This window comes from Vicia villosa, linkage group LG1 (genome assembly GCF_029867415.1).
Source record: "Vicia villosa cultivar HV-30 ecotype Madison, WI linkage group LG1, Vvil1.0, whole genome shotgun sequence".
NCBI lineage: Eukaryota > Viridiplantae > Streptophyta > Magnoliopsida > Fabales > Fabaceae > Vicia > Vicia villosa.
Genome location: NC_081180.1, coordinates 241,470,260 through 241,484,307, shown reverse-complemented (window position 1 = coordinate 241,484,307; position 14,048 = coordinate 241,470,260). Strand labels below are relative to the sequence as shown.

Genomic DNA, 14,048 nt, shown 5'->3' with positions numbered 1-14,048 from the left:
CCATTTTCAGAATATTATAAAAATGCAAAAATATTAGATTTCACTTTTTTTGTTTCTTTTATTGCTCTTTGCCATGAGAAGTAGGAATAGAGATGTATGCATGAGAGTCCCTACTTTAGGTGGGCAATTCTGTTTAAAGTCCTCAAAGGAGGCGATGTTTGTGATTGTTTAAAGACCTCAATTAAGGCATTTGTGTAAAGTCCTCAAAGAAGACAATTCCAATTCCCCTTTTACTTTGTGCTTGCAATCGAGTCAATAAAGTGGAAAGGGCCCACAATCACCCCTCACATTTCTAGTCCCTGGTCTTTCTTAGCACGCGTTTCACGTTGATGCTTCGAATCGTGCTGATCTTGTTATTTGAGTTAATAAAGTGGAAAGGGCCCGCAATCGGCCTCCACAATTTGTCTTTGTTCCGACGATACTTAGCTTGCGTCCCTTAGACGTTAATGCTTCGAGTCCTCACTTGATTTGTACTTGAGCCTGTTCTAGTGGAAAAGATTCCTTTGACTCCCACGCCGAAATCCACCTTGGATTCTTGTTTTTGCTAGCTCATGTCTTGTGTGTTGCTTGATTTTTTTTATAGATTACCCACTTTCAAGCTCCTTTAGGATTGTGATTCCATTTGGCTCATGATGAATCATATAGACCTTAGGATTAATATCCATGCATTCTAACATTAGGTAGATCTCCCTCTTATCCCAACTTTAGGTCTACAAGTAGGATTGAGATTTCCTTTTGATTAGTCTTTTCTCATTTGCATTCATCTTAAAAAACACTCAACAAACAATTATCTTTTCTCTTGCTTTCAGGGATTTCTTTCCCTTAATCGAAAATGTAACTTCCTTTCAATTGTAGACATGTAACGCATAAGACTCCACTCAACGAGCAACTATCCTAATGCTATAATGCGAATGTAACTTCATCCACTAAAAAACACAAACAAAAAAAATGAAATTTTTGAACCAAACTACGACGCTCTGATTCCTGAAAGGGATACATAGGCATTAGGTTCCGGGCCTAAGCGAGCATAAATATTTATAAACTCTGTATTACCCGTACTTTCTTTTCTTCTTTTTGCATGCATTCTATTTTAGCATAAAGCTTTAGACTTATAGTTTACACCCTTAGATTAGACAAAACAAGAGTGGATCCCGTATAATACTTCAAACGCGAGGGGTGCTAACACCTTCCCCTTGCGTAACTGAAACCCTTATCCTTTATCTTGGTCGTGAGACCTTGCTTTTTCCCTTATAGGTTTTCTTCGATGTTTTCCTCTCCCTTCCTGTGGGATAAATAAATATTCGATGACGACTTTACTATTTTTTATTTCTCCATTTGCTTCACATCGTCAACACAAAAATAGTTCAGTTGATCATTTACGAGTTGCACACAATCTTCTAGATCTCCCTTTCCTTTGTATTCTCCAAGCTTGGGATGTTTCACCATGAATTTTGGTATTTTGTTATTCAAAATGCTGGCGCACAAATGATGCATTTGTTGATTCTTTGATAACTGATTTTCTTCCTGATTTAGGGGAGGAGCGTGGTTACCTCGTTCTTCCCTAGGACTTTGGGGACGACTCTGGAGCTTCTTGCTCCTTTGATGATTCTTCGACCTTGGAGTTTCATGTTTCTTTATGGTAGCCGGTTCAAGAGCGGCAGTCTGACTTCTCTTAGATATAGCCTCTCGAGCAGTGTCTCCTTTTAGAGGAGTGTTGTGCTAGCTTTCTTCAAGACGAAGAAATCTTTCCTCTATCATTTATGAATTTTGCTACTGAATGATATTGTACATACTATTTAGTAATTCATTGGCGTCTTGCATCTCGAGGTTGGCTGGCAAAAGTTGGAAACTAGGTAAGGCTTTAGGTAGTGAAGTTGGGGTCGATATTAAAAGCTTGATCAAAAGTGCTAGAATATATCCAACGATTATAGGAGCTTGAAGAAGATTCGGAAGCAAAATAACATCTATTACATGATTCACAACACTTTATGGAAGAGGAGGAAGAGGACGAGGTTAAGTGACCACTACTTGGGCGGAGGTGGTAGTGATAGCGACAAAGAGACTAGTTTTGGATCCATCCATTACTGATAAGCGTTAAAATCAAAGCTCTGGAAACTCAAGAAATCAAATTTGATATGCTACATGATTCGTTCGTGAGCTCCCTCATTGAAATACTCTCTTTTGGTTCATGGAAATCAGCCAGTACTGCACAAGGATTCTTGAGTTCAGCCCGGTTAAAAGCTCTATTGGTTTGAAATTATCCTGGTGTAAAATCTCACTTGGTTTTTGAGTACATCCTAGTGTAAAATCTGAGTAGGTTCGATATCATCTCGGTAAAATCTCGATTTGGTTTGTGGTCAACCCATATAAAATCCCATTTCGGTTCGAAGGATATCTAATTCAAAACTTCATCTTGATTCGAGACCAGCCTGTGTAAAATCTTTGTTTGGTGTGAAGACTAACCACTTCATGCATGTTTGTTATTTGGTCTGAAGACTAGCCGCTTCAAGCTTTGTTTGTTGTTTGATTAGAAGTTATCCTAAAAGCTTCATTTCTTTATATAAAGGGGTTTGTGGGCTTAACTTTCTAAAAACTCCTAAAATATAGTGGATACTCTCAAGATCAATTTTTAGATAGAGGAGTATGTCACTTAGTTATACTGAACCTCTATAAATCTTCAATGTCATTTCTCTTCCCTTATATCTTTTATTTTCCATTAAAATTTCTTTACTTTGAATTTCCTCTACATATTTATTCAAATGTTTTATAAAATATTTTCAAACTCTGATTTCAATAATGATTTGTTTTAAATCAACAATTTTTAAACTTTCACAATTCACCCCCTCTCTTGTGTATGTAGTCACATGTTCAACAGAGACAATATTAAATATCAATCGATTGAATGAAATATGAAGATTAATATTCGATAAATAAAATTTAGACTGTTAAACCTAAACATGAAAATAGTTTTGGTTTAACTGAGAAAGTTTTGTTTTACTTAAAAAAAAGCTTTGCGTAATGAGCCTTACCATTGAACCGACAATGAAAATAGGTGGTTTAGTTGGTTAAGATACAATTATATGCTCTGAAAGGAGATATAATCTACATTTATTTATCTATGTAAAAATTTGCAAAGGGTAAAATTCTTATGATAGAGTAGAGACAATGATTAACATGATCTGTCATAGATAAAAATCATAATCCGAAGGCTATCTTTTATTATAATTTAAACCTACAAACTATTCAAGCAAATCAAAATAATATTGTTTTAGTTAATCACAAAACACATAAGAAACGATAATTGACCGTAGTAAAAAAAAACTTATTTTAAGAAGCGAATATATCGTGCACTTTGCAGAATATCAACGTCCTCCATGTGTACCACACACAAATGAGAGGTAAGTGATGCGCCTAGGCCTACTCAAGTGTAATTATTATATTGAGGCATGATCGAGCCAATGGATAGCTCATTTTAACTTCCAACATATCATGGTCATTCAAGTTAAGTGTTGAATTCCATAGCGAGAACTTGTGTCTTATTCACACTTTTTATATTCTCCTTGTTTCATCTTCATAAGAGGAAATTGGTGTTCACTTTGAATTCTTCGGTGAAACTCATATGTTTCTTCTTTGTTGGTGGAAGTTTCCAGATTCAAGTCAATTATTCAACTAAGAGCTTCTTTAGTTGATTTTTCCCTTTTTCATTTATGAGATTTTATCTGAGTTTTGACACGGAGAACCCAAGAAACCCATTACTAGAAATTCCCCTTTAAAAATTAGTGTTGTAGCTTCTACCACAAGACCAATAATGATCAACCTTGTTCTCAATGATAAATAGCTTTATCCCACCTGCATTAACATTAACCAAACCGAGATTAGATTTAGACTAACAATAATTTGGACTAACATTATTAATACATATATGAGGGTGACCCATGTTAGTTTTAAAAGTGCCTCGCAATGATGTCAAATGTACTTGCAAAAAGTACACCTTACGTAACTTTACTAGCAATATAACCAATAAGGTCGTTATTTGTGAATGAGTCCCTTTAGTTAACTATGGGAAGCGAAAAACACCCAGATCAATTTTTTCGTCTAATCCGAGCAGTTATCGAAAAACTCGGATATGTGTTAAACCAACGTTATATGCAATGATAATGATAAGCTACAAAGACAATATATTTCTACAAATAATACGTTTGAATGTAATCACAATAGTAACGTGTTTCCAATGAAATATAAAATAACAAACACAAAGAGACAAATTATCAAACACTTGGTGTGAAATCGATGTTGGTCAGATTTTTCTTATTGTTTTGTTGATTTCAAAAACCAGTTACAATTTTATGGATTGTAATCAACTCAACAAAATAGTTTTGAATTTACTTAAATTTTATCTAAACGCGTCGATTGCACAATCAACGAATCTAATAATTTGCAATTGAAAGTAAATGAGAGAGATAGAGAGAGGACACAAGGATTTGTATAGGCAGTTCACCAATCGTCCTCACTTTGGCTACGTTTACCCCTAATTCCAAATGGAATTGAGATATCAATCTTACTTTGTAAAAGTTGTTTACAAAAGAAAAGTAGAAATACAACCCTAAAAACCCAATGCTTGATGTTGATTCTAACTCTTTCTTTTCCCTTGATCTTGAGCTGAAACAAGTAACCCGATAATACCAATTGATCCTCTGGTTACCACTACTCCTTGGGCAGAATCACCTTCTTCGAATCTTTCACTCGACTTAATCCAATTGCGAATTATCGTGACCCAAGATTTCCAAACGCCAAAAAAGTCTCAGTGTATGTGGTTTGTGAATGAGTGTTTCCTCTTTGTCCCTTTTGTGTGTATATATACCTGAGTAGTCTTAATGGTTTTGGTAGTTTATAGCCATTAATGACCTTTTCTCCTTTTCTGAGTGTGACCATCTTTGTCATCTACCTTCTATAAATTATTTTAAATCCTTTGACTGAAACCATTATCTAAATTTTTGCCAAGTCAGCGAAGTCGAACTAATCTCCTCACTCAAGGTCGAGCTGGCCTCATGAACGAGGGAACTTGCCATTTCTTTTACTATGACAAGCTCTACAAATCATATCCGAGATCAGTTTAATCTCGTCCACCCCCTTTTGAGTACTCACTAACGCCTTGGTAAACTCCATATTTAAAGGGTCGATTTAGCTGATTCGATTCGAGCCGTTTTTACAAAATAATTAATTTTCGCTTTTTTTTTCTTCTTTTGGATTTGTCAATTTTAATTTATACTACTATTAATCCGATAGAATAAAATATTTATGCTTATGTTAGTTGGCAATCACTAACTAACCAATTTGCTAAAGATCCCTGTCTCATAAGGCATTAAGGCATAACAACACATGTCATGATTTATGACTAACATTTAACTAAATTAAATTAATAAAAACAAAAAAGAAAACAGAAAAGGAAAAGAAAGAAAATTAGCAATATAGGATGAATGATAATAATAGAGAGATGAAGGAGTTTCTCACGCGTATTGACCGAACCTTTATCTATTAACTATTAACTGACCGCTGTTTCCTACACTATTTATTATTCACATTCTCAACAAAATAACTGTTGGGCGGTGAGCGAACGAACGAACGAGCGAACCAACAAACGATCGTTATCGTTACGTTCCCCACCGTCGCATTCATAATCCCTTCTTCCTTGCGCCCTGTTTGTTTTTTCCAGCTTAATTAACAGAGAAGCTTTCGTCTTTGTTATCGGAACCAAACAGAACGTAACTCTAGGGTATGTATGTGTCTATCTTTCTCCTTTTCGTTTTTGATTTATCAGATCTGTGACTTTTTTTCTAACCTAGCATTTTCTATTGTGATTAATTGATTGATGTTTAATTTGATTTGATATTAGAGAATGTGTGTTGTTGTTTTTTGATGATGATTGTGTTGTTGTAATTTGGATTTCTTAGCTTGTGGTTTATGAGGGATTATGTGTTTGATTATTGTGTTATGTGAAAAAAGGGGGAAAATTGGTTTGTATGGAAGCTCAAGAATTGAAAGATCCTTGTTTATTGTTTGTTAAATGACACCATTACTAGGTGATTTAGGAGTAAAAAGCTTGTTTTGTTTTTGTTTGTATGTAGTCTGGTTGTGATCTTTGATATTGCAGAAAATTGCAATTGAATGAGGCTGGTGTGTGTGTAATTATTGTCGCGGAGATGATAAAAACCTTGGCGTTGTGTCCATAATTGTTGTCGTATAGAGCCTCTTTATCTTTGTTTAGTGTTATCAAATATTCGCCATGGTGGTGTTATGGCGGATATCATGGTGGTTTTTGGGTTCGCGCGCAATTTTAAGTTTTGGCTGATATTGCGGGTTTTTGGCTCTTTGCCATGACACACAATTGTAATTATTGAACGGACGCGACACCAACACTTACATGCTAGTATTTGCATGAAGTGGTGTGGTGTCGGACATGATTTTGTTCAAAGGTGTTGGTGCTATAGAGCTTTTTATGCAAATGAAGTGTGGAGTTTTTCCTGTTTTTTAGAGGTTGTTTGGTGATTAGTATTTCTTTTGTTGTTTTGCAATTGGCTTATTTGAATGTATACCAATGGTTTTACTTTTTCCTTGTCTCATTGAGTTAATATCTGATTTGTTAGTGCTATAGCATTGTTGAAGCCGCTATCTGACAATACTTTATTAAATTGCATATCACAAAGCAAATATGGATTATTAAAATAATACTTCTCCATAGCGTTATAATCCGCTATTGGACAATACTTTATAAATTTGCATATCACAAAACAAATATACGCTTGGTTTGTTAAAATTATACTTCTCTATATCGTTATAATACCACTATTTGACAAACATTGACTACTGATCTTTATGAAGGATTATGTATGAGAGACTCAGGCACGTCATAGAATTAGAAATTTCTCATTATTGCACTCTGAACTAATATCTGGTCATGATTTCACGTGTTTTTCCACTTTTGGAAGTAACCGCCATTCATTTCTAAATAGTTGATAACTTGATATCAAAACTCTCCATAGTATTTTCCCTGAAGTAAACAGACCTGCTGTGGTTTCTGCATGGTTATATATAGAGAAAAGTCAAATGGCAACCTTGAAATGTCTCATTTTTAGCTTTTCATATGATTTTCATATAATCACATCTTTACTAATGTTTGTGGCATGTTTTGCAGCTTCAAGTGCGCGGAAGAAGGTTATTACAGAAGCCATGGTTCTGGACACCATTCTGTCTTCCTCTTCTCCTCGTTTAAAGTCTCCATCAGTCAGGAGACCTAAGGATGGACTTGGTAGTTGGTCAACACTTTTCCAGAGGCACCGCTTCCTCTTATCTGCTCTCGTGCTCCTTACTATTCTATGTACTGTTTATCTTTACTTCGCAATCACCATAGGAAGCGGCTCCTGTTCTGGGTTGAGTGGAGCACAGAAAGCTTCGTGCCATATGGAGCTCGTCAAGGATTCTATGTCCAATGGAAAACTGAAATTTCTTTAATATCTCAAATATTATTATCGGAGTTTTTGTTGCTATAATCCCTCCCTCCACCCCGGTATAGGTGTGACATGAAGTCCAAATATAGTCTTCTGTTACAATATCTGTGATTTGTTAATGTGTAAGATACAGACAACAAGCCATTTCTTAGATACATTATTGTTAAGGTTGATGATTGGTTACTATTGTAAAAGCTTGAATTTACCTATTGTTTATGCTAGTCTGAAACCTCTTTTTGTGCTTTGTCAGCAAAAACGGTCTCTTGAATTTTGGGTCAAAGTTCTTTTCACCTAAAAGTAAAACTAGTTGTGTTGATTTTCTTGTTCATTTCATGTGTATTCCATTGAATGTCCACTTAGTGGCCACTGCATTGGTGAAGAAAGCAATAACATAAATTGGTGGCATGAGTAACGGAAAAAGGGAAAATGGTACATTTGGTCACAATTTGAATTATGAACTGGTAGTGTGACTAATGCACATGGTCATGTTGTAGCACATGTTTCTAACATGAACAGAGTCTCCCACCACGTTTTCTTTTTCTATAATACTACAGTAATTATTTGTCTTTTTATATTTCTAATTTATTTATTTAGAAATACAACAATTATAAAGTAACAGATGGAATATATTTTTGTGTAATCATGGCTACATGTTTAAAGAAAGTCATGTGCTATGACTACTATGAGAGTTCCTCCTATTAATGAATCTATAAATAGAAGTTGTGTTAGAAAAATTAATTTTTAAATTCTCAAATAATTAAATACAAAAACTTTAAAATAATATTATTACATGTTAATATTTTATCGTAAAAACATATAATAAAAACTAAATAAAAAGGTTTTATGATCTGGCCAATTAAATAAGGCAGATGGATTGATATAGTAAGGGTCTCTTTCCCCCTAACCAGAGGTCGTGTGATCAAACGCAGCCATGGATAAGCAGCAATGTTAAATCTTTTGAGGAAGAGTTTTGCCGTTTATTGTAGTTTTTTCCGACTTGAAAGATTATTTTCTGCACAAGCAACAATATTAAATTTTTTGAAGAGTTTTTCCGTTTATTGTTGCTCTTTCCGACTTGAAAGATTATTTTATCCAATTGGGAAGTTTATATAAAAAAGAATAATTAAAAAACACTTTTGTAATTACATTTCACACCATTCTTTTCTTCTAGCTAAGCATCCTTTACAGCAAACATATTCCCATTAACTTCCCTTTTTTCATTCCTCTTTCATCATTCACATTACATCTTCATGCCCCACAATTGTTTATTTCTTTTAATACATGTACATAATTAGTACTTATTGATTTAGAAGAAGAAACTTGAAGTGAATAACAAAGGAGAAGAAGAAACATTCATTGTAAACAAGGTGAGAATATTTGTTTTTCTTTAGAGAAAAAAATTGATTACTTCCAACATAATGATAAAATTAACACACTTAACATTGCATTACAGCATGATTAAAATATTGCAAGCATGTCACAAAGTGGACCTTCTTGCAAAAACACTTCATCATTATGGATTCCACGAAGTGCATTATTAATGTTTCAAATTCTCAATACTTTAATATGTATTTAATTTTGTATAATTTATTTCCATGATGAATTTAATCTCATGTTTTTTAGTTCATAATTAGGCTTAATTGCTACAATAGTAGCAAAATGGAGTTAGCTTCATCCAATGTTTCCATACTATATTCTGCTGCTCAATTTTTGGAGATGGAAGAATGTAACAACAGTCTCGAAACATCGATCTCGAAGCGACATTTGGAAAATTTTCTCGAAGGGATTCGATTTTGGACATGGTTTGAGCTCATGGAAGCATTGAAACAATGTCAAGAACTATTTCATTCCAAAGGCTACTTAGCGATTCTCGACAAAATCATGGATGAATTCATAGAAAGGTTAGCTTCTCCATGTACTATTACAAGTCCATACACATGTTCTTCAAACAGATCAAGTTTCAAGTTTTCTTGTGACACAAGTAGTATCATTAGCTTCTCCGAAGCTACATGGTGGTTTGAACATCTTTTGTTTTTGAAGATCGATTTGTTGGAGAATGTCATAAGGAAAATGATATATAACAATTTCGATCATTGTGTTGTTTCGAAGTTTCTCTTCTACTATCATAATTCGAGTTGCGTTAATGCTTCGCAAGATGTTAAGATTGAGACAATGAAGGCTATAATCAATCTTCTTACATTGCTCGATATTGAATCGGTTTCTTGCAAGGATTTATTCAATCTTAATCGGGTCGCGATTGGTTTGAAAGTAAGCAAATTTTGTAGAAACAATATAGAGAGTCTTATAGGTCCTATTTTGGATCAAGTAACTATTGATTATCTACTTCTTCCATCTCCACTTGGGAAGGATCATGCTTATGATGTTGAATTTGTTTTAAGGGTTATGAAGATTTTTTTGTTAGGAGGAGGTGGTTTTGAGGTAAATTTGAATAGAGTTAAGAGAGTTGTTAAAATGATGGACTTGTTCCTTGTGGAAGTTGCTCCTGATCCTCATCTTCAACCTTGGGAGTTTGAAGAATTGGTTATGGTACTCCCAGATACTGTGAGGGAATCACATGATCAGTTATATCTAGCCATGGACATGTATCTAAAGGTAAGCTACTACTTTACTAATCTCAATTGTTTACATTCTCCATTGACAAGAGAGTCGTCTTAAAAACGTTTTTGAAGGTCTTGTGTATATTAGTCACGGTTCAATCTTGATGAAACAATATGCCCTAATTAACCACGTTTTAACAATGATATGAATTTAATGGGAGCATGTTTATGTATGATTTAACCGTGATAAATTTTAAGTCATGTGATTGTGCAGTAGTCTGCCTCGCACGCCGTAAAAAACGGCCATGTGCAATAGTCTACTTTACATGTCCTAAAAGACGAGCCCTGTGTATTAAACTAGGCGTTAAATCACATTCATGGTCCTCTTGATATTTAATATTACGGAGAGTCACGATCAAATGCGACTTCAATCATGGTTGCTAGATTGCAATTGTTTTAAAATTTAGATTGAACTGATCAGTTGAACTAGTCAATTTGTCCATTAGTTCGATCCCAATATATTAAAGGTTCGTTGAGCTCATAAACAGGAAGTTTCAGTGGTTTGATCTCTGGTCTAGTTTTTAAAACATTGATATAAACATGTAAAATATGTAGATAAACACATTTAAAATATGTATTGATCAAGCTATTTTATAAGCTTTTACCTAGATTTTAAGTAACGGTCGTTGTCGCGTTGTGGGTGCGTAAGGCTTTCACGATTTCGTTAGGTACAAATGTTTTGATACTAATTGCGTTGCGTTCGTCACAATGTGAATTAACGATAATTTTTTTATTATAAAATGCTGAATAACGATATAGTATCGAAATTTTCTGATACCGTTTTGTCGCGATGGTATTTGAGTTATGTACCATTTTTCCTAAAATCTTGGCTTTTAGTATTATACTTGGAATTATCTTTTATATTTGAGAGTTTAACTGAAAAAGATTCATAGGTTCATGCAGGAATAGATGAAAAAGAAAAGATGAATATATGTTCTACATTGAACCATGAGAAGCTGTCACCAGATATTTTGAGACATCTTACTAGAAACCTAGTATTTCCTTCAGAAACAAAACCAAGAGCTCATGTAACTAGACATAGTCGAATGAAAACATTACTACAAGAAAATGACCATTTGAAAAACTTCTTTGACTCCATGTTTGGTAAAAGCCTCAAGAACATAGATGTCAAAGAGGATGTTGTTGAAAAGATAGTTTATGATGGTGAAGAGGTAAAGAGAATTGTAGGATTAGAAGGTGGGACCCATCTGGCTTGTGTAAAGAAGTCAGGGGTTCATAGTATGAACAATAATATATATTTGCCAAAATTCTGTTCATGATTATTAGTTTTATTTATGGCTTTGAATTTTGTGTTAATTATTGTGTAGTGTTAATTAGTTTTTTAGAATTGAATGGAAATTAGGTCATGCAGTTTTGTACAGATATTCTATGCAACAGATTTCACATATTTATTGATATTTTAAATATTTTATTTATGCTAAATAGGAATATTAATGTCATTTATTAAATATATAATTTTTCTTTTATCACTTGTTCATTTCTTTCCTTTCACTTTCTTTTATACCAAACAACTAAAAAATCATTTCACTTTTCTTTCACTTTCATTCTTACAACTTTTTTTTTTCTTTCACTTTCTTTCCTTTCACTTTCATTTCTAAGCCAAACAAAGCATAAATGTTACTATGGTATCACCAATCTTGACATGCTTGGTAGATTTTTTGTTTCATTGTAGGAGTCTAATGGTAAGAACTTTGAAATTGGATAATCATTGACTATATGTTGGTGAAAGTATTAAGGTTGAGAAGTTGGTTGTCTAACCCATTCCCTTTTGAAGAAGATAATATGTGACGACAAGTGAGGGCTTTGAGATGAAGAGTTACTTTCTTACCTCTATCTTTCTTTAATATATTAAAAAATGTTTTACTTTAATTGAAATTATGTTCGATAACTATCATGATGTCACACAATGATGTATTGATGTGTACGACGATAAAAAAACCCAACAATAAAAATTAATAACACATTTAATTGTTAATCCAATTTAGTGAAAAATCACCTGAGTTTGGAGAGCATCAACCCAACAAAAAGAAATTCATTATTGAACAAAAAAAGAAAAGGGTAATGCTAACGAGTGTTTCGGGGGCACTGATTAAGAGATTAAAAAGGTAAGTAGAACATTGTTTAATAGATTAAAAAGATAAGTTTTTTACCTAAAATATATATATTCAATGCATTGAAATTATAAACAATTAAGTTTACTAAAGAATATTATGTTTATTCAATGAATTGATCTAAAATAATTTTTTTATTTGGAATGTTTAACCAGTGCCCCTGGAGCACTCGTTAGCATGACTCAAAAGAAAAAAACTTGTTGGAGTGAAATTCAGTCGATTAAAAAACGTGCGACAATTAAGAAGCTCGAGACATAATGTCTCCCATAAAGTCGTAACGTCTTTTTTAGGTTTTTTCTTTGGCCACCTCCCTATGGGGGTCACCCCCAGCGAAAATCCCAAAATACTCTTGCTTCGGAAATGAACTTCCGAAGCGCTTTTTTATTTTAAAAAATTTCCTTAATTTGGAAGTGCATCTCCGAAAACACCCCATGGGGGGTGCCTTCGGAGATGAACTTCCGAAAACACCTCGTGGGGGGTGTCTTCGGAAATGAACTTCCGAATTATGCAGAAACTGTGTTTTTTTTTATGTTTTTTCATAACAGTCTCGCATTTTAATTAAACGCAAACGCCAAATAAAATAAGCAATAGATAAACTGAAAATACTAATATGATAAATAAACAAAAAAAAAATACTAATCCGATGAAAATAATATATACAAACCGAAAAAAATAAAAATAGTGTGCTAAAGATACAATCCGATAACAAAAAATATATAAACCCGACCACTACTGGGTGTGCCTAAACCTCTCCCCCTGAGACCTCCTCTGCCGCCTGTATGTCGCCGCACGGTCCGCATCAGTGACGATCATCTCCATCACGGCGACTGCCTCTGGACCGCCCCGCTCCACGATACCTCGATCCAACGCGTCCCGCCCAAGCATCGATATCCGCTGGCAGATCGGCATGAGATCAATGGCGTGATCATCCTCGGCCTGCTGGTTCTCCAGGATCTCCTCGTGTGCTGGCCTAGGAGCGCCGGGAATGTCGGGTCTCAGAAGAGGATGTGACACCCGGTAGAACCATGTGACGTATCCCTCCTCACTGTGCCAGTCCTGGGTGACCCGAGTGAGACGGTACTCCAGCGGTACCACATGATCCTCCCAATGCTCCCATATGGTAGTGAGCTGCACTCGGGTCACAGTGTCGGGAGCAGCCTCAAAGGGTGACCTGGGTATCCGCTGCACGAATCCGAACTGACGCATGCACCGCTCAGGGAGATATCGAACCATGATGCCGGTCCCGCATGCCAACCAGCCTGAATATAGAGCAATGCCGTCAAAGGGGACAATCTGAGCGTAGTCGACGAACGGCCTCCAGGTGACGTCGTCGTGCATCGTGCGGTCCAAGTACAGACGGTATGGTCCTACCGCATCGTTCCCCCTCTGGAGAGCGTATCTGGCGGCCCTGGGCATGGCGTCCACGTACGCAGGATCTATGTGAAAGCCGTGGATGCGGGAGAAGTAGGAGATGATCCAGCTCTGAAATAGAAACAAGATAATGTATTAAAATTAAATACGAAACATATATAAATATGATAATATATTAAAATAAAACGTACCGTAAGCAGTGTGCAGGATCCGACCAACTGCCTCGTCCTCCAGTTGGAGGCCTCATTCAGCTTCTGGTAGAGATATGCCAGAGTAGCTGACCCCCAGTTCCACTGGTGAACGGTATCCAGGTCCATGAAATAGCGGAGGTAGGCCACGTCGACGTACCTGGCACTCTTGTCCACAAAGCATGCAGCGCCTACCACATGCATGTACCAGCACCGGAGAGCGCAGCCGCGGTG

General features: G+C 35.3%; 2 protein-coding genes across 3 annotated transcripts; both read left to right on the top strand.

Moving 5' to 3' along the window:
• The first annotated feature begins 5,521 nt into the window (after window positions 1-5,521).
• On the top strand, window positions 5,522-7,744 carry LOC131624487 (uncharacterized). 2 transcript variants are annotated; one of them, XM_058895444.1, is made up of 2 exons: window positions 5,522-5,777; window positions 7,193-7,744. In XM_058895444.1, the coding sequence occupies exon 2, from the start codon at window positions 7,228-7,230 to the stop codon at window positions 7,507-7,509; it is 282 nt and encodes a 93-aa protein (XP_058751427.1). In that variant the 5' UTR covers window positions 5,522-5,777; window positions 7,193-7,227; the 3' UTR covers window positions 7,510-7,744. The 2 variants fall into 2 exon arrangements, with proteins under 2 accessions (XP_058751427.1, XP_058751418.1); XM_058895435.1 differs by having other exon boundaries at window positions 5,535-5,773.
• A 1,314-nt stretch (window positions 7,745-9,058) lies between these two features.
• Window positions 9,059-11,505, top strand: LOC131624479 (BTB/POZ domain-containing protein At3g22104-like). Its single transcript, XM_058895423.1, has 2 exons — window positions 9,059-10,118; window positions 11,017-11,505. Exons 1-2 carry the CDS (start codon window positions 9,165-9,167, stop codon window positions 11,401-11,403), a joined length of 1,341 nt encoding a protein of 446 aa, XP_058751406.1. The 5' UTR covers window positions 9,059-9,164; the 3' UTR covers window positions 11,404-11,505.
• Window positions 11,506-14,048: the final 2,543 nt, after the last annotated feature.